Below are 25877 nucleotides of genomic sequence, written 5' to 3' on the forward strand. Positions count from 1 at the left end.
TCTTGACTATACTGCTGCATTCACAGCATTATCTTGACAACTGTACATGTATAATATTTTGTACAAAGCATTTACATTTTATGATAAGGATGAACAAGTCATAAAATCACCAGATGTGATGACTGTGCAAAGTTAAACAGCCAATAATGCATCATTCATTAGCTGTTTGCTTTTACAAGTTTTGCTTTAGTTTTGTGTTGTAAAAACAAGTGCATTGTTTTCTTAAATCTAGAACCCCACACTTTTGATGGGCCCCCCAATTAAAAACATTCTTGACTCGCCCCTGCCATTGTCTTAATCGTAAGTCGATAATTATTGTGTCATAAAAATTGAACAATGTAGAGACTAAACTCCTTATTTATGACATCTTATGCAGGAGTTAATTGTTTGCAAAGCTGTCAAAGCTCGGACCTGAAGTAAAACCTCATGAGCCTTTAAATAATAATAATCAATCACGTCTCTTTAATTTGGCTGATTTAATAGCAGGGTAACTTCAGTGTCTTTAAATTAAGGAGGCTAATTTAAAAAGTCACAGTTCTTGTATTTTTTTTATTTTTGATGCATCTGAAATCAGTTTGTCTGAAGTACGTCACGCATCACTTCTGTGCTGGAAGACGGAGAAAAGTTAGATAAGTTAGAACAAGTCATAACTGCCGTTAACTCGTTTAAACGAGTAAAAACCTTCTCTGGGACACAAGAGGCCGCTCTTGAGGTGAAGAGGGCGAATGCCAGCGCGGTGATTTTGTCGTTTGACAGCGGGGGCTTGTTTTACAGCACAAAACAACAGGGATGAAGACTCTTAGCAGCGAGGCAGAAACAGATATACTATCGGGGATGTTGAGCTAAAAGCACCACCGACTCTAACTCGCGCGCTCTGCCGGGGGTCGTAGCGAAACTAACGTCTGCCAGCGTCAATAACGGCAGAACCTCAGATGGATGTCCGTGCCTTAGTGAAGTGTCCCCGGATTTGTTGTTGTTAGCCGCTAATGCTAACTATAGAAGTTGCGAGCTAGCTGGCCTAGCGAGCTAATGTTTAAGGCGAGGAAACGATTACTAGTCACTTAATGTTTGATTTGACCAGTTACGAGCCGCCCGGTGACTAAACCAGGGGTTGTTTAGCCAATGGAGATAACAAACATCGATTGCAGTAGTTCGAGAAGTTTAGGTTTAGATAAGCTTCCCAAGTATCAGTAGTAGTAGTTCCATAGCTTGCCAGAAAACAACCACTATCCTTGGAAGAATGAGTAGAAAACACCAGCATTTAAAAGGAGCCGAAGTCAGCTGCTGCGTGAAATACTTCTTATTTGGATTCAATATTATATTCTGGGTAAGTAAATTTATTCTTTTTAGCGTTTGTCTTTCGCTTTAAATAGAGAAAAAAACTATTGAGGTGGCTAAGATATAATTAAATAAAGTAGTAAAAGTTGGCTAAACGTCTACTCAGTTGGTATTGGCTAATTTAAGTTTAACTTTAATTTTGTTTATGAATTAGTTGCTTCTTACGAAATAAAAAACAAAAATATATCTAGATGTCCCAGTTCAATCCAGTTCTAATTTAGTTGTTTATAAGTAGCATCTTGCATAACGGATTAGCTGGCTACCCAGATCTGGATGAGGGATTTATTATAACTAAATGTAGGACGTTTGTCATGTGATGTAACAAAGTTTTGGTTGGAGCACACAAGTTGAAACTCATATTTGGATTAAATGATAACTTTTAATGTCTCTCAGAACTGCTCAACTCTTTAGTATTTTTCTCTGTTGGTCAAATTTTGCAAGTTTTCCTGTTAGGAGACTTCCTAAATAAATTTTTGGCTGTAATGGTAGGTTAAAAAAAAAAAAAAAAGTAAAATGACTAGTAATTGTTTAATTTTCATCACCTCCTTCTCTGTTATTGTGTAAGTGTTAGTACTGTTGAGGTCATTGTGAGAAATGGTGATTGTCATCTGTATTGTTAGGCCAGTGGTAAATGAACCCTCAATGCCCCCCTCTTCATCTTTCTCTCTTTACACTGAAAAGTTTCTCTGTTCAGTCTCCATCACCCCTCCCTTCAGACCCGCCTGCACAGCCCCTGTGCTGCTGGTGTAGTATAATGTCTGTGAGTGAAGGAATGGCGTGTCTGTCTGCCCCAGAGGGTCTTCCCACACACAGTTGGAAGGAAAAGGCCACACGGCCTGAATTACTGCCCAACCCTCTCTTCTCAAGCATCTCTTTCACACACGCTATGTCTATAGGGCTCACGCTTTGCAGGACAGCATTGTTTCTTTATGCTCGCAGACCCACAAATACACGCAGGGAGATGGTGAGAACAAAGACTGACGTTAGGGGGGTTGTGGGTGCGTTTCTTCTATCATGGATTTGTTCTATAGAGAATGTGACGGTACATCATGAAGGTTTGAGTGTTGAGAAGGGAGTACCATGTTGGGAGGATGACTCCACTGTTGTTTGCACCTGCTACCTAGCTTTGGTTTGGTTTGGACGAAGTTTGTCAGATTGTTATTTGGTAGAGAGTGAAAAGATGGAAATAGGAAGGATAAAAAAACAAAAAAAAAAACAAAACAAAACAAAAAAAACAATAAAACAAAACAAACTGAATTTTAACACCATAGACAATGATAGACAACTTCGATCCATAGGCAGGACTGGATTACTGACCCTCACGTGCTATCTTCTCTTAGATTCTTTCTCATTGCAAGCTGCGTTTCAGATTCCTGTGCTTCTGTTTAAAAGTTTCAAATCCAAGGAAGTTCATGCACAGTTTTGCAGTTGCAGTGTGTATGATGTGCTAATATATAGGTGTTTCTTTTATTATTTATTATTTCTTTAATTAATCTGTTATGGTGCACGTTCAGAACAGCCTGTGTGAAGATATCCAGTTACTTGTGTGTGACACGGTTCGTAAAACGAAAACAAACTGTAAACTGAAGAGAACCATTATACTGATTAAAATAGACTATATTAGAGACTATTCTTTATGTCTTAACAATTGATATTTTTTTAATTAAAATTTCTATTTATACGTTGCAATTAGCAAATCGCAAAGTTAAATTAATTAAATAAATTTTTTATGTTACAGTGTGCCTACTCCAGGTTTCAAATCTGCAGCGTTCACGGTTTTACAAATCCATTCACAACAGTCTTAATTCCTGCCGTCACTCTAGTGTGACAGTCATTTAAACATCATGTGTCCAATTCAGGGTCACAGGGAAGGTGGAGTCTATCCCAGCAATAGGCAGGTGAGAGGCAGGGTACACCCTGGACAGGTCACCAGGCCATCGCAGCTGGCATGGACTAATTTTCCATTAATGGCTGTAACACTGTGACACAAAACACAGTCCCGCTTTTGAAATGCCATTATGAGGTGAATAAATACTGTTTAACTGTGTGGAGTCACTCTAAATGATTCTTAAAGTTCAGATCTCAGATAACGTGTTGACATCCATTTAACCCTCAAAGATTATTGGAGCTGTTTTGAGCTGGATTACAACTCAGAAATGACTACAATGATGGGTAGATTCTGCTTGTTTAGCTGCATCTTCATGAAATGCATGCAATTCTCAGGATAACATGAGTGTTTCACCTCTGTGGGAGGGTTTAAAAAACATATTTTTTGCCTGATATTCAGGTGGCTGAAGCTACATGATCCCAAAGACAGCATGCGTGTTTGCAGGATTCTTAAAATATGGTGCATAAACAAACCCAATTACCCAAAAAATAACATCTCTATTGTCATTATTTCAGAAATGCAGCATATATAAAAAATATAGACATGAATATAAACAAGAATGAAAATAGCCTGGTTGTATGGTGGTACTGCATGCACACAAAGTGTGACATCAAATTCACATTCTCTAATAGGTTATCCAAATATACAGGGTACACATGTTCCCTTCTTATCTCTTCTATTTGTCACCACCTTCTCATTCCTCCTCGCCTACAAAATGTGTAATTACACCAGTTATCTGTTATTGTGTAAAACTGGCATAATTACTGACAGATATAGGATGAGCCAGAGTTTTAAAAATACAGAGGCTCAAATATCTCTTCAAAATTTTCTAACAAGGATAGTGTTTTGCAACGGTTGGACTGAGAAACCGTCCAGGAAATGTTGACTCATAGCATTGTAGTGTTGTGTCTGACTCATATTGTTCCTTTTCAACCAATATGAAACTTAAGCCAAGCTAACAGTACTGTGTGTGTGCTTAGAATGAAGCTATAAAACAAGTTTCAGCTCGCTGGCTGTTTCCGTTTGCAACAACATGAAGATTTCCTCCACTTGTATGTGTGCAAGAGAACTGGATTTGACAGACAAGCTAGTGGATTGCTGAAATGGAGAGAGATAGGGTTTATTCTTCTCAAATCAGTCCATTTCTCTTTCCATACTGATCTTGTCAGGCTTGACAATGGTGCCTAAATTGAGACAAAATGCTTGTAAGGCCATAAATACTGTGAAATAAATGCAGTGGTGCAAGTGCTTCTTTTCAGTATAAAATCTTCCAGTTTCTGAGCCTGTTGTTGACAGACAGACATTCTTGCCCAAGAACAACACACCTTTTCTCGCCCCCAGAATAGACACATTCCACGCATCCATTTAATTAATCACATTTTCCGCCTCAGCTGCTGAAATGTGTGGAAGCCCTGCATGCTGTAATTAAGCACTTGTTAAGCTGTAACCAAGTTTCTGAATTGGTTGGATGCGGAGTGTTATTAGCCAGCTACAGCTCTGATTTGTCTGTTCACATTTGGCACTGAAGTGCACATTGAATGATCACATCACAAGTGAAAAGCTCTTAAGGAAAATGTGAATGCAGTCATTTGTAAACACATTATTCAAGACACATTTAGAACTAATTTAGAACTCCTGGTATTAATGTGTCTTTAGTGATTCAATATAAAATGGACAGCTGTAAGTACAGGTGATAATCTACTTATTGTCATTGAGAAATCTTCACTCTGCCCAATTTGTGTTTGATATTTGATCTGCCGGAGGCTACGATCTCCTAACATTAAAGGCAAAATAAGTAGCATTGACGCCTAGTGTTTCAAATCAGAACTGCAGTCGAAAGAGAAAAACACAGAGAGCGTTCTTCCCCCCTCCCCTCTTTCCCCTCGGAGAGTTTCACGTAGGTTGCCGGTTTGTGAGAGGACGGTTCTTTTACACAGTCTATGAAGGACGGAGAACATAGCGATAGCAAACATCATGATGAGGAGCGAAGATGATTCACACACACAGTAAGTTGCTATGCTTTGCAATGCTAGCGCTAATTACATGCGCTAATTTACGTTAGCATAAAATAAAGTGTAAACAAAGGCTGCATTAACAAATGCCGCACAGCAGCAGTTTTCCCCTAGTCTCACTTAATAAATTAATTTGATAGTAATTTCATAAGTTTATAAGGACAAACACAGTATTCACTCGGCCCAAAAATCATTACATTTGTTGTTGTAAACTAACAGGCCACCAATTTACTCCACTAATACATTCATACAATCACACAAATTAATTTGATGAGTGCCAAGAAATAAATTTGACTAAACTCTTTATAAATCAAGATAAACCTTTGGGTTGATTTAAGCAAATTTCCGGTGCTTACCTGTCGAGGAGAAACTTTGCCAGCTCAGACTTCTCCACCTTGCAAAAGATTCTCCAATATTGATCCTCGTTTTATTCTGTTTTTGGTCGTTTGCTTTTTTAGCAGGATGCCGAGACTTTTTAGGTTTTTCTGAAACTATTTCTGGTCCGCTTCTTTTACTAGCTTCCATACCTGCACGCTGCTGCTCTTTTGCCGACATAAAATACCAAACGCTGTGGGGAGTCGCATATGATTGGTTAAGGAACCAGGAAGTTGTAAAGAGTGACACGGTGCACTGAAGTTATTCTGCCACAGAACTCTTATTTTGAAGGAGAAAAACTTGACAAGGACATTGTTGATGTAGGAGACAGATTGTTTATAAGAAAGCTTCCTTTTATCCCTCACAGCAAATAAGAACATTTTAAATTATTCTTATTTCCTTATTATTAAGGAAAAAAATCCCAATTATTCAGCCTTTAACTGTGTCTGCATAGAAAAAAGTTCTATCCAACTGAAATCAATCTGATTGGAGATTTCAGCTGACATGTTAACATGAACGCTAGATAAAGTGAGCTGATCAGATATGTGTTTACATAATGAAAAATTTAATAAGATTCTAACACTTTTTGACATGTGCAATGTCTACTGACTCAGAAGAAGATGACAAATAATATTTTATAAAATTTGATCAAATATTTCTTTGTACAACCTGTGTGGACATGCTCAGTAGTCTTTAACTCTTGCAGCGTTTTTAACAAAAATGTTGTATCTGCCACAGTCCTGTTCTGTTCTGCTGTCACCATTTTTCAACCCTTCCCTGAAACTTATTGCACCACCCAACCCCCACCTGGTTCAAACATGCATTGAAACAACATACAGCACAGAATGAGTTTATACATGTGCATTTTTTCCTGCTGATCCCATCACAAAAATTTTAAACCACCCCTCTTGGTTGAATTGAAAATTCATTCCGTTCGAGGCCAGTTGGATAAGAGGAGATGTTTAAATGATGCATTTTTATTCCGAATGGACATTCGATCTGATCAAAAGTGCTCCATGTAAGTGCAGCTAGTGTTTCATGGCAAATGTCTGGAAAATCTCTTGCAGCAGCTAATGAGTTCCCTTTATTTGGCCTTTGAACCAGAAGTGTAAAGTCAAATTCAGTATTTAAAAACTGTGAAATGTCAGAAAGAAGTAGAGTATTTTCATACGTTGATGTACACACATCCCAAGGGTAAATTATAGGCAGGAAAATGACTCTTTACAGTAATCAAAGCAGTTTTCAGTCAGATGCAATTAGAGCTGTTTTTTAATCGTTTTTGAGCAGGAAATGGAATCAAATGTCAACCGAGGCAAAGTCCACGTTTTAGGCAAGTCTTTTCTCAAACTTCTGTCCTTATTTAAATATCTCAGCCTCACAGCAATGCACAATAATTATTTTTAACTAGACATACTTGTCTCTCAATTAAAGCCCCAGTCTTGACTGTGAAGCCCTTTGTAGTCCATTTAGTTATGTACCTTAATCTGACTTTGAACTCCTGCTGTGGCGATGTGGTGTAGTACAGTAAGACATTGATTTCATACCAGGCGGATATTAATCTGAACCGAAAATATGTGTTTCCTTTGTCATGTAGTCAGACAAGCTTTACGATTTGGTAATCGTTTTGGCATTTCTGTTGATATCATCAAGAAAGAATGTGTTTACAGAGATGGACACGTTAGATTTTCCTTTGAGCAAGTTCATGCTGTCTGTATTTGTATGTGTGCATGTCCAGGTAGAATGGAGCTTGATTAGTGGAGGTTAATGAGATCAACTGGCTTAGGGATGCATCTTCTGAAGTGTTGATAATCTCTGTCCACATGGAGAGTAAGATGCATATCTTTCTGTACCTGCTGGAGAGAGAGAGAAAAAACAAAAACAAACCCGATTTTCAGCTGCAGTCATGTAATTCCACACCTTTAATTGCTCAGTGATAAAATACAAAAGTAGAGTGATGACAGCACATGGATTTGAAGAATTAATATAATCCTGAAGCTAATTACTTTCTAAAGCAGTATTTTTTTTTTTATCGGAAGCAGTGAAGGTCAAACATAAGCCAGAACAAACAAGGACACAGTTTTGTGCTTTTCTTTATTATATTTCATCGCTTTATTGTTGGGACCTTAAAGAAAAAGATGAAAGTAACCCTTTAAATGATCACTTTGTACCTGTTTTTGCTTTTTACTGCTCTGTAAAAAAGATCTCATGAGAACCTATAAAAATGGCATTAAAAGAGTTCAGGTGCTTCACTTTCACAGACTGACCTGAATCTGACCCAAGTAGCCCACATTACGCTGTGGGAAAAGTTAGATAAAAAGGAAGTAATGAAAGCACTGTACAAAGGCAGGCCTAGATTAGTTTCAATGGGCCCATTCAGTCAAATTCACGTTATTGTGCCATGAGGGAAGTTTGAAGCAGAGATGGGATTAAAAAGCAGCAACTGAATCTGAACAATTTATTGAAATTATAATGTAATTGTTGGCCATGCCCCTGTGTGTGTGTGTTTTTTTAAACTAAACAAAGTGAAGTGTACTTTATCAGTACATTTAATGTGATTGATCACTGATTGACAGCTAATCTATAATAAAAAAAAGTGGGCCAGAATGACTGGCAGCTACCAGGCGAGGATACTTCCACTTGTCATTCAGTGGTGCCTTCAGGATTGTATAAAGCTGTCGCAGAGAAAAATATAGCTTGACCTGTACTGAAGTGCTCTTGACCAGAAATAACAAATTTTCATGTAACGAAAATACCAATTTGGTGTCTGTCTGACTATTCGTTTTAAAAGCACCAGAGTGACAAGGCATTTTTCTTTTTTTCTGCTGTATTTGAAAATTATCAGATGAGAAGATGGGCTGTTGGGAGGATAGGAAAAAAACAATGGGTATGTGTCAATACTAAACCACCTGTTGGCTGAAGGCAGATCTAAATACAAGTCATGTTACTACATTATTTCTTACTGTGTTTGGCTAATTATAACAGTCTGTAATGCTTTACCAAGTGTAGCAGTGGTAGATATTTATTGTAGTTAAGGAAATATCGGCAATCTAGTGTGCTGGGAACTGGTCATTACAGTTTAATTAACTCTTACTGATTTCCTTTTCGAAGACAGAGTAGTTGGAGTTGGAGTGGAGGAGCTTGTGTGAAATAATGGTGGGCTTTTGTGAACTAGGATTTATTATCTCTAAAAACAGTATATTAATGTGGCTGTACTTGATATAACTCTTAATCTGGTGAGAGAAATTAAAAGGCAAGATTAGAGGAACTGACGCAGACAGAGCATTAAATGCCTCGCCTAGAGAGCAGACGCACATTTTTCTAATTTTAGCATTTTGATTCTGGCACTTAACTCAGTATTAAAATTCATGTTTCCACATTTCCTCATGATAACCTGCTGGTATTGTCAGCATTAAAGGCCTTCTAGCTGCAACCTCCACTTAGTCTCTGTGACCCTGGATTGCTGCATTTGGAAAGAATGTGGATGTTCAGTTCATCAGGTGTTTGTAAGCTTCATCCTTGGAAACCAGGCCTTGAATTGGAACGCAGCAGCTGTCACACATTGCTGCCAAAAAGTCAGATTGTTACATAACAGATATGGATAGTGCAATACAGAGATTTCCAGATGTAATTTTAGTTTTTCTTTAGACAATCTAGTTGCCCAACTCTGTTACTTCTGATATGAGATGGAGTGAGAGGGCAGCAGTTCGTATTAAACTTAGACATCTGTAAAACACCTTTGATGTTGATGAATATATATACAGTGTATGTAGGCTTTGGAACAGCATATGCACCATTCAAAGAGGGTTTTTCCCCTCTGGCCAATTATTTAAGGTCATTTATTTACAAAGCTTACTATGACTATGACAATGACCCATTTCCAGCAAGGGGTCTGACTCAGGATGTCAGTAAACCCTAATCTCTGATGTATTTGCAGGGCCAACTGTACTTGAGCAATAGATGCATCAGTTACAAAATATCATGATTTCAGAGCGGTGCAACACCTTCCTTGAATTATAATGAAGAATGTGACCCAGAAGCAGAGGATGAGATTGGCTGGCATCCAGTACTTGTTTCTTCTTCTTGGCATGTGGCTTTAAACAAAAACAAACCCACAGTATGTTTAAACAGGGCACTTTTCTTGCTTTGTTCTTATTGCCGAAATGCACAGGAAGTGACGATTCTTTCAACCAATCAACAGATTGTAAAATTGTAAATGGACTTGTACTTATATATACTTTTCCAGTCAGTTTGACCACTAAAAGCCCTTTACACTACTTATCACATTCACCCATTCACACACACATTCACACCCCAATAGGCACATCGGGAGGCAACGTGGGGTTAAGTGTCTTGCCCAAGGACACTTCGGCATGTAGTATGTGGAAGCCTGGAATCGATCCGCCTACCTTCCGGTCGAAAGACGACTACTCTTCCTCCTGCTCCAACCTTCAGGGCTGTTTAAATAAGATTGGGACTCTAGTGGGCGGTCCCTAAATCGTAGGATGGGTCAGACATTCTGGCACCCTTCCCAGTTTTTTTTTGTTTTTTTTTTTCCTGTAGAAATGCAAAAATACATAAATAAATAAACGCAAAAATACTACCTGCTAGGGTTGTGCTATTTTTGGGGAAAAAATGTAATTAAATTTTCCTGACAAATACTGATGAATAGGCTTCTTCTCACACTGTGTAGTGTTGAACTAGCTTAAAAAAAACAAACAAAAAATAAAAACATAAAAACAGTTCCTCTTGTGAAGAAAGTTTCCCATTTTCAGTGTTTTTACAAAATACTTTTGAACTCATTTTGACAATTGGGAATACTGAAGTGCAAACAAATCTTTATGAAAACTTTGTCTTTCTTTTTTTTGTGAGGAACATAAAGAAAAGTTTTCCAACTATAAATGGGCACCATGTCATTAGAGATATGCATTGCTACTGCATGGATCACTTTCCACCAAGTCCCTTTCTCATCATATGAGATAGATGGTGAAAACAATTCCCCTAATGTGGGTTGTCTCTTAGTGGAAGTTTATGGGCCACCACCATGTGCAGCATGCCTTTGTTTGAGGTGTTGAAAAAATGTGGTTGTCCTATCACCTTTGCTAGCAATAACCTTTAAATTTAGCTGCGTGTCCTTACTTGTTCCGAGTCTTAGGCTGTAAAACCAAACCAGTTCCAAATAACTGATGATGCGACAACCATTTTTGAGAAGGGGATCTTCCTTGGTAGCTGCCATGTCTTGTTTAGTTTTTTCAGTAGTCAATGCTGAAATGTTACAAATCTAATTAATAATTTGCAGAAATTTTATCCAACATTACACATAATCTGGAACATAAAGGAAGGTATTGGTTAATACTTTTTCATCTGAAATGTATTTGCCTGTGTTCAACTTTAAGTATGAGATGAAGTCAGTGGCTCCAGTGACTAGAACGTTGCTGTTTTAAACCCCACTTACCCAAGTCAACTGTTGTTATGTCCTTGTGCAAGAAACTTCCCCCTCCTTGCCTCCAGTGTCGGCATTGCTGGGGCATGAATGTTCGGTGATGGGCAGAGAGGCCGTTGCCCATTGGCTGGCAAGTTCCCGTCACTCTGCCCCAGGGCAATTGTGACTACACATGTAGCTTACCATCACCAAGTATGAATGAGAAGTGAATATTCCTTTTATCAAAAGAAAATCAGAGTTGACATCACAGATCGTTGGAAAAAAAAAAAATGGTTTAGTAAATGACTGCATGTTCATCTCCAAGTGTAAGCCAATAAGATTTCCTTCTATACATGGACACATATTAAATCAGTGTGTTTGTGTTTTCAGATGTAAGTGCTTTAAGTGCAGTCAGCTATGCAGTGTAATATAAATCTAATCCATTATTATTATCATTATTATTATTGAACTTCAGGGGAGTTTTGGAGAAAATCTAAGTCATTCATATTTAGTGTTTTGAATGAGTGAATTTTCCATGAAAATAGAAATTTAAAATGTTTTTTGTGTTATCAAATATTCTTTTTGTCAAAAGAAAATCAGAACTGGCATCACAGATGTTTGGAAAAAAAATGAAATGGTTTAGAAAATGACTTCATTTTCATCTCTAAGTGTACGCCAATAAAATTTCCTTCTGTTCATGATCATGCATTAAGTCAGTATGTCAGTGTTTTCAGAGTTGAATGACACACACAATTTACAAAGAGGGGCCAAATTGTTTCACTTCCTGAAGCTCTACAGGAAAATGAAACATTACTATTTTGGTCATTGAAATAAATAGATAAATAAAATACAGTATGTGAATGGCTGCAGCAAACCTTTAGCGTCAGCACTAGTAAGGTGCACTAGTGCTGATGCTTGAGGGGGCAAAAAAGCGGTTAGTTCCAGGGGCACAGATCAAAGTAATACTTTTTGTAGTTTCTTGTACTTGATGTAAAGCAACTACAATCCTAGTAGGTTGGCCATTGCTTTTATGACCAAAGAATTGCAGTTTAACATCTGAGGTTGTTATGATTTAGGGGCGATACTTGGGAATGTCACAAACAAGCCATTTCCATTGGGTTTTGGTTTAATTGTGTAGTTTTTGTTCTCATAAATCAAACTCTGCACTTGTGTGCTGACTGAATAGTGTGCTGGTTCCACTAGCATGTGGTGCAACATTTGGTCTAGAGTTCACCTTGCACACCTTGCAGCAGTAGATCTTTATGGACGTAGTCACTTGTTGGTGTAATTGATAACCAATGTAGTGCTCTGCCAAATGGTCCAGATGCTTGAGAATGACATGCTTCTTCGTGGCAAAGATGGAGGGGCTTGGAAACCCACACTTTTGACACTGATACCTCATGTTACCACGATGGGTGGGTGCAGAGACGTTCCTCTGTGGATGTAAGTTTGGTACAGGAAGTTTGGCATGGAAGAATAGCATGTGCTTTTTGACAACCTTGGGGTGGGAGATGAAGAGCCACTGGGACCAGGGTGCAAGTGCACAATATGACTGAACATATCCATGGCAACGAGCGATATGACTTCAGAGGTTGTAGATGTTTTGAGAAGGGTATTTGCACAAGTTGTAGCACAAAGATCGGGACCTATAAGGTCACTTCTTCCGCTGTCGGCTACTGGATCCTTCTGTGATATCAACCCACTCTGTTTCTTGAAAGGCTTCATCTTCATCTGAGTTGTTCTCAGTTTTCATTTAGATCCTTCAACAGGTTCTGACAATCTTGTAGACCAGTCTCACTTAAAATGTTTTTCACTGCCTTACTCTCCTTGCTGATCTTCTCAATATTTCCCACTGGAAGCTGTTACACGATTCCCACAAACTTTGTTCTATTTTCAGCGTAGATTAACATTAGTCATTACTGTGCTAGTTCCCCACTTCCATTGGCCAACTTTGTGTGTCGGTGTGCTGCATTTGCTACCAATGCTGCACAAAGACACTAACCGGAGCAGCATCCCCCACCTACACACGCCGTCTTATGAAGACCGGCGTTAAATATGAATGATGATAAGAACAAGCAGACTCTGGAAAGAAGTTATTTTAGTCCAGCTTTTGTGTGATACAGCATTTAGGGATTTGAAGACTGCCATTAAAGTGTCCTAGGGCCTCTTGATTGATTAAGCTGTGTGTCATCAATTCAACAGGTTTTTAAGTGATGTTAATCCAAGGGAAAGCAAACTTTAAGTCAAGAACCCTGTAGTGTGCCATAAATGGCTTGGGTGTGTGCGAAGGACACATCTTTGTAATCTGTTTGATAAATATGACCTAACCCAGTGCCTTTGATCCCAATCGCAAATTAAACTCTTTTTAATAGAAATTTGTGGTCAGTAGTGTGAAATTTAATATGAATATCTAGAACAGGGATGCTTAGTCCTCGTCCTCAAGGGCCAGTGTTAATATGGTTTTAGAAGTTTCCGTGCTGCAACACACCTGACTCAGACTTGGGCAGACCTTGACATGAAGCTCTGCCCAAGTCTGTTAGTTACCCATTGATTTGAGTCAGGTATGTCGCAGCAGGAAAACTTGAAACCTGCAGGACACCTGCCCTCGAGAAGTAGGATTGAGGATCCCTGACCAGCACGGACACAGGAACACTTTCAGAGGCAATGAGATGGTCATTTGTAACTTTTTCTAATGTAGTTTCAGTATAGTGATGTAATCTAAATCCAGACTGAAATCATTCTAACCTTTATTCTGTAAATGAGCAGTTAACTGATTTAAATGGACTTTTTCAAGGATTGTGGAGATGAAAAGCAGATTACAAATGGTTATAATTAGTTAAAACATCAGGATCCAGAGGATTATCAGGATGGCACCTTTTTTCATGGCGATGATGAGATGGTGACAAGCTAAATCTGGCTCTTTGATGACTAAAACATGACGAGACTTGTGTGTTTTTGTTAACGAGAGTGAACTAGACAAAATGTTAGTAGGTGGTTTGTCAGATGTCCAGAATGCAGAACATTTCTGCCTATTGTAATCTGTCTGTCAAAAGCTAAACAGTATCAGCAATGCTGTTGCATCCTTTCACGCCCACCACTTGGCATGCAGTGCACATTCTACACAATACACCTGCTATCAATAGTCACACACACAGACATGCAAATGAGTTTTAGTAATTCATTGATGGACCATGGAGGCAGTGTCAACAGAAGGACTTAATGGTTGGAAATGACGAAATGATCTATGGACATACTTTCAATATAATTTATGAGAAAGAAAAACAAAATGGATTGTTGATACTTGAGTTTGGGTCGGGACTTCCTCAAGTCTAGCTATGGAATTGTATGATTGAAGTCAATCTGGACAGTCTACATGGTTTTGCGTTTATCATCCATTCATCAGATGCATATGGTTTATTCTGTAGATGGTCACGGAAAGTTTAAACCTGTTTCAGTGTTCAGTGGATCAGCAGTAGACTACAACCTTGAAAGGTTGACTGTCAAAGGGCTAAAGGAAGGAGACGACGGAATATTCAAATTACAATTGGGTATCTTTGGGTTTATGGGAATTTTGGGGGGAATTTGAAGCACCTGAAGTAAACGGATAACATGCAAATTCTACACAGAAAAAAAAAGAAAAAAGCTTCACAGAAAGCCAGCAGCTCGGAGCTTATCATCCTCTTGCTGTGGGGCTTCCTGCTTTTGTCAATCTCAGAAGCTGAATCACAGTTATTAGAAAAAAAGGGGGCAAAGTTACAGTTGCTGTAATGTCTTGAAGATGAATGAATTAAAACTTAATTAAAGCTTTGTAATTGCAGGGTCATGCTGTAAGATGAGAGCTGTTTTTCTTCGTCACATCTTGTAAGCTTCCTTGAATCTACATGGAGCATGAGGTTAAATGGTGTAAAGCTCCTGCTCTGTCAGTCTAATCCCTACGTGGTGTCCCCCAGCTTATCCTGTCTCCTCTTTGGTGTCACTTTCACACTGAAAGCACCACGCCCTCTGTGACATCTGCTTATGTAACCTCCCAGGCCAACCCACTCCTTGCTGCTGCTGTTGTTGGGCTTTCTGTCACGTTGCTGGTCTTGTTTTTGTGGGCTAATGGATTACATTCGATTTAATCAGCTTCCCTGCAATATAATGTATTTTCAATGGAGCTTTTATATTTCAGATTCCAACATAGGTGTGCCCACATTAGTTCATTACCAACTTAAATCCCTTATAAATTACATTTTGTGACAGCTAAGCAGTTTAGTCGACCAACACATGGTCAGATATGTGTAATCCAGAAGATTTGTTAATATTTGTGTCTACTTTTGTGTCTGCACGTAGATTAGCAAAATCATTTGACCATCTCCAGCAGTGAGCTGGTGCTTATATTAAAACGGTGAGATCTACATTCATCATCCACTCGTATTACAGATTAATACCTGAAGGATTGTCCTTAACACTGAACGTATCAACTTATGAAGTGTTAAGGACAATGTCTTTAATTTAGAGTTTAGTAATGTTTAAAGTCTCAAAAAGTAATTATTCTCAATTAGTTCCTTCTCCACAAATCTTTGGGGGCATTAAAACCAGGATGGTCCGGGGGACTTGGCTCCTTTAGGAGGGGATTTCTGAAAAATTTCAAAACTTCCTTTGGCTTGGTTTATGTTCAAACTGCACTTAAAGGTCCCATATTATACACTTTATTCCCAATCTGAGACCATTCATTAATATCTAAATGAAATATTTCCGCCATGGTATGGACAAATCGACCCTCAGTTTGAGTGCAGCGGCTTCTCTTCACCTCCCTCTTTTTAGCAGCTTCAGAAATGTGCCGTTTATGGTGGGCAGAACCCTGGTGGAGCAGGTCAGCTGTTGGCTCCGCCCATCGCATCGCAACTGAAATCAATAGTAATATCCCGACCCAAACCGCGACGCACGGAGAACACAGCTAGCTACGCTCATCAATCTGATGCACAATGGCACCGGATACAAACAGTAGAAACAGTGACTTGGCTACATTTACAACAGTGCTAATATATTTTCAAGCTATCAGACTAATAAGGCCGAAACGATAAAATAACTGCCAGCTCTTACCTCTCCAGCTGTCTCACGGACAGTTGGTATTGAACCTGGCTTCAGCTTCAAACGGTTGGCGAAGCCTGCTTTCCATGCCCCCATGTTGTGGAAACAGTCCTCTTTGAAATGCTGGCCACAGACATGCAAAACCTTTGGAAGTTTTCCGGGTACATTTCCTCCAAAAATAAAATTAATCCACTCAGTCCTCGTGGGTTCAGTGGATGGAAGTAAAAAAACGTTTTCGTGTTCATTTATGCAGCCACAAACAGAACAGTGCTTCTGTCGCTTAGCCATGTCCGCTAACGAGGGTTGCCGAAGAGGGAAAAACACTGGGCGCTAGGTGATTTTTAGAGGGGGGGCTTTGACAGCCGGTAGGCGGGTCCATCGCTCTGTGGGGAGTGGTTATTGTCCCTTATGACGTCATAACGTACACGCTTTCAAACAAGCTTATTTCAGCGCTTACTTCCCTAGAGGTGGAGCAGGGGGGAGAGAGAGCGCCTGAAAGAGTTTCACACTTACGGGTCTCCTACACATGCGGGGGGACCAGTATGACTGTTCCAAAACCATTAAAAAGTGAATTTTGCATAATATGGGACCTTTAACTGAAGCGGACCAAACCGCCTGGAAAACGTAACATAGTTAAAACAACTGCTCGCTAGGTGACGATGCTCCCCAAAACAACCACTGATCACTAATAATCAAGCAGGAAGAAGAAGAAAACCGAATTGGCCAGGGCCAAAAGAGGAAATCTTTCTGCTTTCGCTGGTTCCTTCACTACAAGTAAACTGTAAAAATTGGAGCCAGACAATGCAGTCTTGGACAGAATCCTGAAACGGGTCGCGTACCTATGGGTAACCTTTAAAAACCCAGATTTTGTGGGTAAAAAATTACATAGATTAAATTTCACAGGTGCAGGTGGATCGTAGGTGATATTGATTTTTTTTTTTTTTAACCATTCTTATTTTTCTGGACATGTCAAGTGTTTTATTATGAGGCACCTGGTCACTTTTACTGTGAAGCCCTGCAGGAGTATTTCCAACCCTTGCTTATGGTGTTCTCACCATCCCGGCATCCAGGACAGCCAATTAGAAAGATTTTTCTTCTGCTGGTTACATGATTCAGGAAAGGAGGTTCCTAATATTACTGTGATGTGCAAAACATATACACCTACCCAAACAATACCCTGTATCACTTCCTCCTCCTTCTTCTTCTTTTTGATGCTTTATCACAGTTGGCTTACGTCTCTTTCTTTTTCCACTGGAAAGTACTTTTGCAAGTGAACCGAGACCATCGGTTTTCGAGTGGCCCAGAGCCTGCTTCTTCTGCTTCAGAGTGTAGTTGGTGTTCATACTGCGCCAAACAATACTATTGAAGTAGACCATGGTCCGTTTTTAAAGCAGACCAAACAGCTGCAGAGGGATCTTGGATCTTCCATGACCAGTCAATTACCTGTCTGTGTTCAGAGGATACAGTTTATTTGAAATAAGAGGCTTTGTAATTGTTTGTTTCTTTGTGCTCTTCTACATGGGTTTTAAAGTCTGAAAAGCTGTGTTTGGAAAAGTTGTTGTCATGGACTGACTGACGCATTTAATTTGAACAAAATGAAAATCAGAGTTTGCAAACAGCAGTGCTGTTTGGTAATGCTGCCAGAGAAACAGCACTATAAATCACACCACTCCCAAAACGGTCCTGCTACAGAAAGGTTTTTTGATTCACCCGCTAATTTACATCTGTAGTTTTTTTCCCCCCCTAAATGTCTTTAATTTTAATCAGTGCAGTGACATCTGAGTGGTACTGTTGGGAATTTCTCTGTATTGCTTTCCATCTTACAGTAGATCCTCTTCTGTGTGCTTTGTTTTACAGTTACTAGGCGCGGCATTCTTGGGTATAGGCCTGTGGGCATGGGCGGAGAAGGTATGTATAAACATGCACATACACACACACACACACACAAAAGCCACTGTCGAAGTGTAACATCATTGCCTGAATTGCCTAGCTAAGATTCTTTCAGATATTCCAGATGTAAGCTGGAAATGCGATTTGCTGGTTTGTTTAGATGGAAACACAACTTTGGAGTGAAGCATTGTGAAATATGGAGGTGCCATTCTAATAACATTTCAAAGCACTTAAAGGCATTTACCTGATAATGCTACTGCTGCACATGTGTTGTTTGTGTCAGGAAATGAATCATGCTGCTGCAGCTCCAGTGTGATGTGTAACTTAGTTTTCTTGAGCCAATGTCTAATAAATGTTGAACATTGTTTTCCTGATGTGCAAAGTGGTGCTAGAAATAAATAAAGGGCCAGGCATGTGAGATGATGCACTCATTTGGCTGTCAGCCATCAGTAGTCGGGTGACTTACGTTGTATGAAAACCCATCACAGGGTAAATTGGACCTCCTTTTCGCCTAAAAGCTGGTCACTGTTTACTGTCCACACAGTAAAGGCTACAAAGGTCATCCACTGCCATTATCCTCCGATGTGTAGTGAATTATGGCCACATTCAAAACTTCCAATTGAATTAACTGTCAGTTTGTTAATTAATTAGCAAGAAATTGTACCAGTGGGTTCAGTTAATGCTGCACCAGCGTAAAAGTGTGTACTGATTATCAAGGTCTGGTCATGAACTCTGTGTAAATAGATCTGCACTGAACCTTTGTGGAACAGTGTGAATAATTTATAGGGATTAGGCTGAATGATGAATAGCGGCTGCTGGAAAGGTGTAATGGCGAGTTTGGGTCTCAGTGACTAAGATGATTAGTTTCAAGCCCAATGCTTTCAGCCAGACTACATTATTGTTTCAGGGCCTCCTGCTAAAATTTGAATGAAGGCAGTTTATTTTGTTCCAATGGCATAAAAACATAAGAATGGCAGTTTGATAGCTTTTTTCTTGCCCACTGCTAATTAACTTAAGCAGTCTGAGATTTTACATCTCTTGGCTTAAGCTTCAAGTGTTTTCCGCATGAACCATGAAATATGTTGCAAGCAAATGTCAGGATGACCCCAGTGTGCTGCTTTGTGGGCAAGGCTACTGGGAAATATCAGAAAAACAACTTTTTAACAAACTAAACCACCTTGTAATGTGCTATCTTGTCATATTAACTGAGCTTACTTTGGCATAAGCCAACAATTATCAGGGGCACGTGTAACAAGACAAGCTGAGGAAAACATGAATCACAACCACACACCAGCAACAAAAAAACAAACACACAACTGTAGCCATCAGTGATTAAACCCTCAGGATAGCACAGTGACTGTATAAACATACAAGTTAGTCAATGTGTGTGTGAGTGCAAAATATAAGGAATGAAAAGTGTTCAGGGATAAATGTGTTTTTTTTTTTTTTTTTTTTAGTCATTTTAAAAGGAAAGTAGCGACAATAAACCTAGTTTAATAAGCATTTGCTTCAGCTGTAAAAACAAGACAAGATAAAAAGATATTCTCTGCAGTTTTTCATAATTTTAAACAATTCCTTTCACTCGTATGGTGGCATTGCTGTTTACGTTCTGTATGTTCTGGGTAACGACATATATGGGTTGTAGGGGTCTGGGCTCATTGTTTTCTGTTTGGTCTTTTCAATTTGAAACCAAGCTCAAAAAAAAAAACAGTGATGAAGAAATCACTGAAAACACACTTGATGACGACAGTTGGCTTGATAAAGATGACAGAATCGACTAAATCAAACATATCTGTTTGTTTAAAAGCTGCTGGCCAATATACACACTGAGATTATTGCTGCAAAGATCTCTGCTTTCTGTAAGTGACAGTTCACGGTAAGCTTCAGAAGTAAATGCTTTCTTATAGCTACAGATTACAGTAGTGCCTTACACATTATTTAATAACGTAAAATAAACCTGGTAAATCACACAAACAAGTTGATTACATTTATTTATTTTTATAATTTTCCTTTGTTTAACCAGATTAAAACTCACTGAGATTAGAAATCTCTTTTTCAAGAGTCACCTGGTCAGGAAAGGCAGCACAATCACAAGTACACAATTTACCACATAGCAAACAGAGATCAACTTTCAAAGGCAAGAAGTCAAACAAAACACATAAAGCAAAGATAGCAGCCAACATTAGGTAAATGAAATGCAGCGTGGGTTGAATGATACAAGAAGGGTTAAAAACATCTACCAAGAGATTTTTCTTCTTGAGCCCTTAGACTGAAATTCCCCCAGAGACATAAATTTTGTTCATTTCAAATAATTTCAAATAATTTAAAAGTTATTCCAAGTGGAAGATGCAGCTTATTTAAAAGCTTTCCCCCCTAAGTTCTGTTCTCACTCTAGGGGCCGCCATCTCTGGACCAGAATGAGTTTGAAGGCTATATTGAGTCTGGTTCCTGGACATGTAGGTAGAAAAATATAAAGGAACTAGGCCAAGAACAGTTTTATGAATAAAAATTAGCCAATGTCAAAGCCTGCGTACATAGAGGAACATTTAGCTGTAGCGTATAAGTGCAGTGATGTATGTGATTTCCACAGCCAGAAATGAAACGCAGAGCACAATGGTACACAGGACCTAGTTTCTTAAGATAATGACTAGGGGCATTAAAAATGACAGATTACCATAATCCAGCAGAGGTGGTTCGATGGTTCAGGGTCGGGTTTGATGGTTGGAGGCTGACAGCAGGACATCCAGCATCTCTGACGTTTTTCTCCATGTTCTTCTTGTTTTATTGTTCTGTTGTTGGTTCCTTTGTTTTTTCCTGCCAACCCCCCTAGCTCTATTGGCATCAGTTGTCAATAAACTGACTCAAAGAAGGTTTGAAGTGTGGAAAACATAAACATGGTCTTTGAGAAGTTGTACTCTGTCCACAAACTTTATCCCTTTCAGCTCTCTTCTTCTTATCGCTCGAAAAGCAGCGAAGACTCACGTTGCTGTGTCCCCCCCCCCCGACTGGAAACTGAAACCAAGAGCAGCTCAGTGCAGCATTGTTTATGTGGATCCACGGTTTAAGAAGAAAAACTTGCCACAAATTAAGTCTCCTTTTCCTTCCATGGGAGACGGCACGGCTCAGTGGTTAGAGTGGTCATACTGTAGCCCAAGGGTTGCCGGTTCGACGCTGGCCCAGAGAGCTCATGTCGAGGTGTCCCTGAGCAAGACACCAAACCCCCAATTGCTACTGATGGGTGAGCGCCTGGCATGGCAGCTTCCGCCATCAGTGTGTGAATGTGTGTGTGGATGGGTGAATGTGATAAGTAGTGTAAAGCGCTTTGGATAATAATGCTATATAATGCTATGTATTTACCTTCAGATATTCTAGTCTAAAGTTCAACCCTTATACATAATCTCCCAGAATGCATTGTGCAAGTAAAATAACGGTGACCTCAGTAGTTCAGACATTTGTAAATATATATGATTTTAAAAGTAATTGGGAATTTTCATCTATCAGAAACCATTTATTTTAGTACAAAATGTCAATAACTTCATGTTAAGGCCAAAATCTTTAATAGCTGGGGTTCCTTTAAGGTATGATGCACAGCACAGGCTGTTGGACAGCAGGAAACATGTTGGGATTGAAGGGCAGGGAAGGACAGATGTCTGTTTGTGAATGTCTTCAGACAGCTTGGAGCTTAGTATCTCGTGATAAAAGGTATTTATTTTATAGGCTTGGGGGAGAATTGCCAGAGAGTGAGACTGTGTTAAACATAAGTTGATGGAAAATGATAAAAACCTCTCGGGTGTTATTTGATTAACACAGGAACGCGCTTGATGTAGAAAACTAAATAACAATTTGGCAGTCAGATTTTTCTCCACATCTTTCTTGAACATGACAAACCCATCTGGACTTTTCTCAATGACATTAGTTCTGTTGTCTCTGTTCTTCTTTGACATTAGAAGCTCTTTTGAAATTAAATGCACTTTCTTCCCTTTGACTACTTTCGTGTCTGCTTTCCTGTCCTGCAGGGTGTGCTGTCCAATCTGTCGTCTATCACAGATCTCGGGGGCTTCGACCCCGTGTGGCTCTTCATCGTGGTGGGAGCAGTCATGTTTGTCCTGGGCTTTGCTGGCTGCATTGGAGCCCTCCGAGAGAACACCTTCCTGCTTAAATTTGTAAGCCAGCTTCCAGCTTTTGAAGCACAGACAGTTTTTACCACTTGACTTGTGCAATTCACACTAATGCTGAGGTTGTTAGTGTGGTAGGTGTCACTTTGACTCACTAGAGCCAAATGCTGTCGTTGTTTCTTGGCAAGAATGTGTTAAATGTGAATCATGTCCTGTTAAATTGAAAAGTGGTTATCAGAAACACATGCCTCATGTTCCACACAAGAGTTTTCTCTGTCTAACTAAACTCAACAAAACCTTTGTGTTTGTAATCTATGGAAGCAGAGAATGTTTCTAAAACCCACAACATTGGCATTTAGATGGTTTATTTGGGTTCAGGTTTATTGAGAAGAACATGTGACTGATGGAGACAAATCTGCCACGTTGTTGGCTGCAGTTCTGAGTAGCTATCAACTCCAGCAGATGTCCATTAGCAGCAATAAATCAGGCGTCAAGAGTAAGGAGCTAATGTGGCTTTTTTGCATTTATCATCAGCCTCGTCTCCTGCGTTTACTGTAAATGGATAATGTAACGGTACCTGTGGGACTGCGGTTTTTGTTGCTACACGCACTTATCAAATCAGGGCAGGTCCTACAACAAGACTTGAGCTGAGACATTACATCAAAGCTTTCCTGTTAATTCTTTTAAGATTATAAGAAGAAAAAAGTTGAGCTTGTTTTTCTTGTTTTGTTTGGAATGCCGTGTTTGAAGCGGCATGTATTATGTTTCTGTTTGTTTCTGTTTTTATGTGTTAACACGTGTGTGTTTCATGTACTCCCCAGTTTTCTGTGTTCCTGGGTTTGATCTTCTTCATGGAGCTGACTGCGGGGATCCTCGCCTTTGTCTTCAAAGACTGGATCAAAGACCAGCTCAACCTATTCATCAACAATAATGTCAAGGCCTACCGCGATGACATCGACTTGCAGAATCTCATTGACTTTGCCCAGGAATACGTGAGTTAAAACAAATACGGACTAATTCTTGTGAGAAGCGACTCTACTCCCTTAAACATTTCACATCTTTTTTGGCTCTGAGGATGACTTTTGGAATTGTGAAACTTCGCCCTTCATAAATCTCTTAGCAAAGGAATTCTGAGTCATTCTGGTTCTTATGCAATTGTGAAACAATAGTGAAACAATCTTGTGATTGATGTGATTGTGTTTCCTTCAAATGATTATCCAATTATATTCATGAGACAGTTTAGATAATTGGCTCGTGTGTGTAAACGATGGGCTCTGTCATGATGTACTGTAAAGCAGATTAGATCTGCAATGGACTCGCCAAGTGAGGCTCATCTGTAGTCCCCACCCGCCACAGTAAGCTGGTTATCCACCCAAGCTGACCCGAGTCAGACGCTAAAGAGCTCAGATGGCCTGATCAGAGGAGGTAATTCTGTCTGTTAGCTGGGGTCGGCTGTTTAATCAGGACCTTTTCTTTTTTTTTTTTTGCTGCTGTGTCAGTGGTCATGCTGCGGAGCTCATGGGCCCGACGACTGGAACCTGAACATCTACTTCAACTGCACTGACAAGAATCCGAGTAGGGAGCGCTGCGGAGTGCCGTTCTCCTGTTGTGTCAAAGATCCTGCAGTGAGTCATGAATACTCCCCTTTCTATGTGAATAAATGCATTTAGTGTCACGCAACTGAAGTCATCATTTTAGTATAAAAAGCATGCTTGTAAAATAGATCGCATTAGGTGTTTTCAACATCCCTGACAAGAAATGACCTCAACATTTAGCAATCTGTGTAGCCATTTCTTTTTGCTCTTTTTTTTTTTAGTTTAGTACGTCCTCATTTAAAGTTAAATGTATCTTCTTTATTTTGCAGGTTCTGTTTTTTTTAACTGTAACATAAAAAAGTACATTTTATGTGTGTTTTCTGTTTTGCAGGAGGATGTTATCAACACACAGTGTGGTTATGATGTTCGGCTTCAAGGGGTTGGTATTTTAGACGACTCTTTTACTTAAATTGAGCTCTACAGTTAACTCTATTTGTTTCTCCTCAGCCTCCAGCTATTCTTTTTTTTCAAGATTTTTTAGCAAAAACGAAAAAGAAGTAAATAAATAGACGAGTTGTGCAATACTAATATGTTCTTGGTTAAAATGACACCAGAGTAGGGGTAGGAATCTTGAGGAACATCATGATTTGATTTCATTACGATCGAGATGGCCACGATGCAATTATAAAACGATTATTGATGCATCTTTTTAGGACACTGAACTCCATGTTTACTTCTAATGTATTCCTCACTAGCATTTAAAAGAGGCTTTGGATTAAAGCCTTCTCTAAATGAATGTAATATAATGTAACAGTGTAAGCAAGATATCAGGCTGTTGAGTGAAGAGTGGCAATAAGCTCCTTTTGTATTTGTCTTTATTACCCCCTACTACAACTGAATAATAATTGAGTTTCATATCAAAAGCAAGTCAGACATCTTCAGTTACATAAAGTCCAGTAATTGAAGCTATTTTCTTTTTTTCCCCTCAATCTACAGAATAGCATATAAACCTACGAACAACCGACAGAGAGCCTACAGGGTTAAGTGGTAGACACGCTATCCCGCATGCTTCTTGCCTTAATAACAGATTGTTCTTCTTACAGTGATAATTAGACGCCAGTTATAGCCTAGAGAGCAGCCTTACTACACTCTGTAATTGGCTACTCAGTGGGTTATGCCAGTCCGTTGGCTTTTTCCTCTGTGTGTGGGTGTGGTGGTTACAACTCACTGCACTGCAGTCAGAAAGATTGCTGTTGCTAGGCGAACTGCAGTACAGTGAACCACCTGCCACAGAGCTGGTATGAATTCATTTTCTCTTTGCTCTTGTGCTTGTGCCTGACCATTGAAACTATCAGTGATGTGCAGAAAGTTCAACTTGTGTAGGGAAGTGCAGGGTGGGGAAGCGGTTGACAGAAACATAATAAAGAGAGGGCTGAAATGGCTTTAGAGGAAGTTCACAGCCAGAATATCATGGTGTTTCCTGCATTTTTTATTGGCTACCAAGAGTCTCTTTTTACGTCTCATTGGTTGAAAGCTAGCTTTCAGGTTTTCAAGAGAACAAAGAGTTTCCCTGGCTGACTTGAAGAGTAACAAAGAAAGCATTGTGTGGAGGCACCCATTCTTACCCTCTTTTTTTTTTTATTTTGGTGGTGTCATTGCAGCAGTAAATTACACCTTTTATACCCCTCTCTGTGTACATCATCGGCCGTGACAACACAAACGGCCATCTGTCCGGTAACAGGAAACAGCTTCTGCCTGTTTGTTCAGTCCAGACAGGATCAGCAGTGGATGTGAATACGCTGCCTTGATATTCCTCGTAATTTCCAGACACTGATGAGTTAAAATTTTTTAAATGTGAGTCAGCTGTCATGTAGTTTTATGTCTTATTTAGGAGTGAAGACGGCAGAAGGCAAAAAGCTGTGATATTTTAGTCCAACATAAGTCATAGCTCAGAGTTTCACTGTTTAAATAATTCATTTGGCCAAATTCTTCTGTTAGTTTATCATTTGATGTTAGAAAAAAAAAAGCTTTTTCTCTTTAATTTTTAACACATTCATTATCTTCATTTGTTTTGTAAAGGAGCTGGACCGGCAAAAGTATATCTACACCAAGGGATGCGTGGGACAGTTTGAGAAGTGGCTTCAAGATAACCTGATTATTGTAGCTGGAATCTTTGTTGGTATTGCACTTTTACAGGTAATGTGTGATTGTTTGGACTTTACTTAAAAAATC

At 39.3% G+C, this 25877-nt stretch overlaps 1 protein-coding gene across 1 annotated transcript in view; it reads left to right on the forward strand.

The window, feature by feature from the left end:
* The first annotated feature begins 676 nt into the window (after positions 1 to 676).
* The window catches only part of tspan17 (tetraspanin 17), a 29497-nt gene continuing 4296 nt past the window's right edge, over positions 677 to 25877 (forward strand). Inside the window, exons 1-7 of the mRNA XM_041989782.1 lie at positions 677 to 1327; positions 17963 to 18013; positions 22012 to 22158; positions 22932 to 23102; positions 23610 to 23735; positions 24037 to 24084; positions 25725 to 25841. Of these exons, the coding sequence (XP_041845716.1) occupies positions 1241 to 1327; positions 17963 to 18013; positions 22012 to 22158; positions 22932 to 23102; positions 23610 to 23735; positions 24037 to 24084; positions 25725 to 25841 (747 nt within the window). The 5' untranslated portion in view covers positions 677 to 1240. The remainder of the gene's footprint in view (positions 1328 to 17962; positions 18014 to 22011; positions 22159 to 22931; positions 23103 to 23609; positions 23736 to 24036; positions 24085 to 25724; positions 25842 to 25877) is intronic.

Source organism: Melanotaenia boesemani, chromosome 7, assembly GCF_017639745.1.
Source record: "Melanotaenia boesemani isolate fMelBoe1 chromosome 7, fMelBoe1.pri, whole genome shotgun sequence".
In the NCBI taxonomy this organism is placed as follows: Eukaryota; Metazoa; Chordata; class Actinopteri; order Atheriniformes; family Melanotaeniidae; genus Melanotaenia; species Melanotaenia boesemani.